Genomic DNA, 6,000 nt, shown 5'->3' with positions numbered 1-6,000 from the left:
TGCCCAATCCTGTATTTGCTTTGGGTTTTGGAAGTCAGATGGCTTTTGGTAGAGCCTGTATCGCAGTTCACTTTCACAGTTACATGCACACTTCTGGAAGGAAGGGGTGACGTGTAGTTACTGAATGCATTCACTGACTCATTCATCAAACACTTGGGGGCCAACTGTGTCCCTGAGGATTGTCATCAGGGTCCGAGGAAGCTTGTGTGAAGACATGAATGTTCGAATACGCAGTGCCTCTGTGATGTGGCTGGGCCATCTCCAAGCCCGTCCTCCGTGTTGAGTGTAGACAGTGCCTGTGCTTTGATATGTGGGTATTTTGACTTTATGGTGGTACACGGTGCAGTGCAGTCAGTGACGCTCCTTTGACCCCCACTCTTTGCCCGGACTAGCCATCCATGGTGTGTCCCTCTGCAGCTCCCAGCTGTCCTGTGCTTACCAGGTCCACAGCCAGTGCTGTGGCATGGGCCTGCTGTGGCTGCGCTGTGAGGTCCCACAGGACGGGTATGTGGGATGCATTTCCAGTCAGTGGGCGGGCGTTGCCCTGTGCAAAGCTGAGGCGCATCCCCATTGCCATTGTCCCCGAGTGCTGAGTGCTGGCTCCTGCTGACCACATGAGCGTCCTGCTCAGCAGCTTCCTGCTGGGCCCTGCACCTAGGGATGGTGACCTGGTCCCAGTTCTCTACCTTCCCTGCCCTCTCCAAACACACAGTGGGGCCCGGGTTCTCCAGGCTTGGGTGTGTGGCAGGGCGGGTGTGATGGGGCTCACACCTGTCCCACCAGGAATCACCACGCCTTTTGGTCGGGAGGCTTTGCACTTGGAGCAGGAACACGTGGGCCTTCCATGGAGCTGAGTCCTCCGTGGGAAGCAGCGTGGTGCTGGGCTGTGCGGGAGGTTCTGGTTTGGGGACTTTTCTGCTTGGGAGATGGCTGGTTTGGCTCTACGGAGGTGTCACCTGTGTCTCTTAGGTGGAGCACACGCTGCATCCGCCTCTATTTCCTCATCTGCACAAGGAGGGTAAGGATGGAGGCTTCTTTTGGTTGTAGTAAGAATTAGATGAGTTGGCACAGTCCTAGAACACGCCGGGCACCGAGCAAGCCCTCAGTGTAGATGTTACACTGCGCAGTCTTCCCTGAGGATGCGGGCTTGGGGCTCCCCCTCTCTGCCCTAGGCGCCCAAGCCTGTGGGGATCCAAGCAGTGCCTGTTCTTCATGACTGATGTGGGATTCCAGGCACCCCCTTGACAAAACATTAGGAAGGAAGGTGGCACAGAAAAATAGCGAAGGGTTCACCATGATGGGTGAGGTAGTGGAGTAAGGTGACTTACTTTTACCCTTTCCTAGGTGAGGGGCACGCTCAGGTTGGCAGGTGACCAGGCGGGTCGCAGAGGAGGCCCAAGTCCAGTCCCAGTCCCATCCCCAGTGGAGGAGGGCTTTCTGCTCCCTGCCGATAGCTGCAGTAGTGCAGCGGCACTGGAAACCCTCTAGCACCAGGGTCCCCAAAGTTAGAAGGTGGGGATGTTCCTTGTGAAATGCCTCATTCTGTGAGCGTTTCTTTTGCTGTTGTTATTTTTCCTTTTTGTTTCTTCCTGTGCCCCCTTAACACATGCATCCAGCCATGTGTTACTTCCCCTCCAGCCCCGCTCCCCTTGCTGCTCACCCCTTTTCACCCCAGTTCTTCCTTATTTGCTGTCCTGCAGAAATGATGCATGCCTTTCTCCAGAGAAGAAGTTTGATTTCTTACTTTTAATGGTAAAAATAAATAACTTTTCACCCTTAGAAATCTAAACAAAGTTGCCTTTTATCTAGTCGTGCCTAGAATTAATTAGTTAAGAGACTGCCAAACCCTGGGGTATCCTTGTCCTGAAAGGAGCAGAGATCTCGGGGATTGGGAGATGGAGAAAGGGGAGGGGAGACCCAGGGAAAGCCGAACTTCCATCTGCCCCCTTTGTTTAGGATTATCTGTGTTGCCGTCGTGGTTGTGTCAAGATTCTTAAACTTTTCCAAACGGGAAGAACAGAATTCTGGAAAATTACCAAAGTGCACTTTTATAAAGAAACCATGTGGAATCTGACACATTTTTTCAAAAACACTCATTGATTTTAATTCTTTTCATGGAAAGTTCTGAGAGTTTTCCAGCTTTTCTTTCATGTGGCCTTTGTATAATTTGGGGAGGAGAATTGAGTTTTCCTGCACCCTTGGCTTACCTGCAGCAGTTTGTCTGTGAGCAGCGGGTCTCATCACACATCTCAGAATAACCCTGACGTAGATGTTAGCGGAAGCATGGGTTGCAGCAGTGCCGCCTGCCACCAGGGAGGACCTGCCTGCTTGAGAGAGAAAGCCGATTTTGATGACCCCACAAAGTGGAGTTGAGGGTATTTAAATAAATGGAAGCAATGCGGTGCCCCATTCTGTATTCCACAATGTGTCATGTGGTCCACTTCTAGCTGCAGTGCCCAATTTGAATGTAACATACACATTTATGATTGTTCTTTCCCACTTTACCAAGTCTGGTGCAGTTACAATAATACCTGGGTTTATAAGATGGGCATAGCTAAGATCTGGTGTTTTTCAAGAGTTCATTGCAGGAAATGTTTACCTTAGAAACACTGTGTACCTCTTTTCAGTGGGTACCATTGCAGGAAGGTTTGCCTAGGCTGCTCATTGGGCTTTATCACAGGGGTACCCCACTGTTGGCATGGCCTCATACACGCCCATACCATAGAGGAGAGAAGTTGTTGGGTGTAACCTAGGCATGCCAGGGGTAAGGCATTGAAGAATACTCAAAACTGTAGCTAGGCGTGGTGGCGCATGTCTGAATTCCAGCACTCTGGGAGGCTGAGGCAGGAGGATGGCAATTTTGGGCATATCCTGGGCAACTTAGCCAGACCCTGTCTCGAAAAGTAAAAAGGACTGGGGATGTAACTCAGTGGGAAGACCCAGGGTTTAATCCTCAGTACTGCCAAAAACAAAACCCAAGGGAAATGATACTAAATCTGTCAGCCTGACCTTGATAGCGTTAGTGGCCATCTTCAAAATCAAGCCCAAAGGTGCAGGGAGAATGTAAAGGAGACCAGTCCCCTTCTCGCCCTCCGAGGCAACCTGTTCTGTATCTCGTGGACTCTGGGAGGGGTCCGACCCCTTCCCTACCTCTCCTTGCCCGAAGTCCCGGAGCCCATCGTGTCAGGTGCGTGTCCAGGGCCGTCACCTTCTCTGTGACTTGGCGTCGGGCTTTCTGTCGCTGTTCTGGCTGCAGCTCTTTTCCCACCAGCGCAGGTGTCGGAGCCTGGGGCTGCATGTGGGCGGCTGCTTCTGTGCCCACGCAGCTTTCTCGAGGGCTCCACCTGTCATCGGGTTGGGGGGAAGTTTACTTTACGGGGTTTGCACTGCTGGGCAGCGGACACGGAGGCAGCCGGAGGTCACGGGATTCCCCAGGACACTTCCCGTTTGTCCCCGAACCAAGCCACTCACAGAGGACGAGGTTACCCAACTGTCTCTCCATTATTTTGTACTACAGAATTTGCCAGAAGTTTGGGAAATGGAGTTTAAAAAGGTCCTCCTGGGCCTGCACCTTTCAAATATCAACTATAGTCATTTCTAAGCTTCTTTTTGGAGACAGGGTCTTGCTGTGTAGCCCAGGCTGGCCTCTAACTCAAAGTAATCTTCCTGCCTCAGCCTCCTGAGTGCTGGGATTACAGGTGTGCACCACTATGCCTGGCCTTTCTAAGGCTTTTATGTGTGTTTTACAATATGATCATAATCATAGAACCATGTTTTTTTATTGATGCTTAGTTTTAAAAATGTGTCATTCTAAATTAATGCATGATCATACATATTTGTGGGGTACAGAGTAACATTTCAATGCATGTGATATTCTTGCACCATGTATAATGCTGTCAGATACATCACCTGCAGCATTTATATTTCTTTATGTAGGGAGTGGTAGATAGTTTTTGAAAGACATTATGAGGAAGATTTTTTTTGGGGGGGGGACCAGGAATCAAACTCAGGACCTTGTGCTTGCCAGGCAGGCACTGTGCCACTGAGCTATATCCCCAGCCCCATGAAAGGCATTTTATAGTTGTGTATCACAACACCGGGTGCCATCATTTTTTGAAATATTCTGTTATTAGTGAGTATTTGGGTTGCTTTTGCCTGTTGGCTATTGCAAATAGTACTCTGGGTGAACCTTTAGGTACATAGGACCTTTGTCATGTTTTGGATGGTTTTCCTGCCAGTGGATATTAAGAATGATTGATTGGGTCACAGATTGTCGTGAAGACTTCGGTGCATTTAACCATAGGTTGGAAGACGGAAGTGGATTGGTGGGGCAGGGAGCATTGCAGCGTGGGTGACGCCCAGGTTTCTGGCTTGCATGGTGTTGGGGATGGTTGGCCCAGGTAGGGCTGAGCAGAAGGATTCCGTTTGGGAAGTGGGGCTCCATCCAGGCAGTGAGGAAGGTTCCAGAGGCTGTTGGATTGCAAGGCCTGGTATCTCTGGAGAAGCCAGGATGGGTCAGGTAAAGGGGTCCTGCGCCTCTCGGTGTGCTTGGAGCTGTGGGTGCTGTTGGGGTCGCTTAGAGTGTGGAGCGAGACCAGAAAGTGGCAAAGACTCAGGGGAACCTCATCTTCTTGGAAACAGAGGAAGGAGAAGGGAAGTAGGCAGACATCGGGGCTACGCACGGCCTCATGGAATAGGAGGGGAGCGTTTGGAGGAGCAGTGCAGTGACAGCACTCACTGGGTTAGTTGGCATCTCTTTTCCTCAAAATAGAGTGCTTTAGCTGATGCCTGAAACCCACAGGTGCCCGAAGGTAGAGGCAGCCCTGTGGTGTGCTCTCCGGTTTCTGTCCCCTTTGGGTGACGCGTATGCAATTATCCAGAGTCGCTTGTGTTCACCCCCAAACCTGGATACGCCAGTTACCTTATTGTAATCACTTAATAAAACGACTTTAAACATGTTCCAAAGAACCGTCATTTCTGTACAAATCCATCTGAACGCTTTGGAAACCACCCCGTAAGTGTGATGTTGATTGCAGCCAGCTTAGGAGCCACTGAGATTATCCTGAAGGGTTTGGGGGATCAGGGTGTAATATGGCCAGTCACTCCGAACTGGTGAGTTCAGCTGTGATTGTAGCAAACCCAGGACTCTCAGTGACAGTGAGCAGTCAGCCACCCATGTCACGGCGTGTCTGTCCTGGGTCCAGAGGTAGCTCTGCTCTAGGTTGTCCTCTTCGTTCCTCCTGGACACAGGCGATGCAGCGGCGCCCTTGGGGACAGTGCAGATCCCTGCCCCGGGGAAGGCAGCTGTGATGCCCCTGTGGGCCTGCACCCCTGGAGTCAGCAAAGGGATGGGGTGGGGCGGGAGCCTGGGCGTCAGTGCCAGGTAAAGCGAGGGACCTCACGCTGCTTCGCAGATGTCTTTCCATCCTCCCTGCTCTACGCATTCCTGCTGGCCTGACCGTGCCGTCGGGCAGCTTGTACCACTGCTGGTGCAAATGGATCTATCGCTTTCATTGGTCTTTTACTAATAAAATTAATAAACCAATTCTTCTTCGTCACCTTTGCCGTGGTGATTATGTAAATACTAATCTGAATTCCTCATTTGGAGGCAAATCATCTGTCCCATGGGCGGTCCTGCTTTATTGATTCTGTGGTTCTTAAGTATTTTCTTTGCCCCTCAAGATTGCAAATGCCTGGGAGACAGAATGCTCTCCTCCATTGCTCGGGGGTACAGGTGCCCAGGTCTGAGCAGTCGCTGTTGGTGGGAGGAGACTCCAGCACCTTTCATCCTGCAGTTCAGTCCTGCCTGGAAGCTGAAGCTGCTTCTTCCTGCCCGAAGGATATTGACCTACTTTCCCCTTCTTATCTGTGTGCAAAATATTTGTTGGACTCAGTGTGCTGTCCCTGTCACAACGAATGTTTGTCTCTCCCTTTCATATGGACTGTGTGCTAAAGTGCTGGTTCAGTCAGTGGAAAAACAATGGAGAAGCAAAGTTGGTA

The 6,000-nt window shown here is 50.8% G+C and overlaps 1 protein-coding gene across 3 annotated transcripts in view; it reads left to right on the top strand.

Annotated features, from left to right (window-relative positions):
• The first annotated feature begins 5,923 nt into the window (after positions 1-5,923).
• Myo1b (myosin IB) overlaps positions 5,924-6,000 on the top strand; it is a 140,400-nt gene continuing 140,323 nt past the window's right edge. Inside the window, exon 1 of one of the 3 annotated variants that reach the window (XM_005373287.2) lies at positions 5,924-5,997. In XM_005373287.2, coding sequence (XP_005373344.2) covers positions 5,938-5,997 — 60 coding nt within the window. In that variant the 5' untranslated portion in view covers positions 5,924-5,937. The remainder of the gene's footprint in view (positions 5,998-6,000) is intronic. The other 2 variants (XM_005373288.2, XM_005373291.2) reach the window with 2 other exon arrangements.

Source organism: Chinchilla lanigera, unplaced genomic scaffold (assembly GCF_000276665.1).
Source record: "Chinchilla lanigera isolate Chin_1 unplaced genomic scaffold, ChiLan1.0 scaffold00002, whole genome shotgun sequence".
In the NCBI taxonomy this organism is placed as follows: Eukaryota; Metazoa; Chordata; class Mammalia; order Rodentia; family Chinchillidae; genus Chinchilla; species Chinchilla lanigera.
Note: the sequence above shows the minus strand (reverse complement) of the source record. Positions and strands in the feature narration are given on the sequence as shown.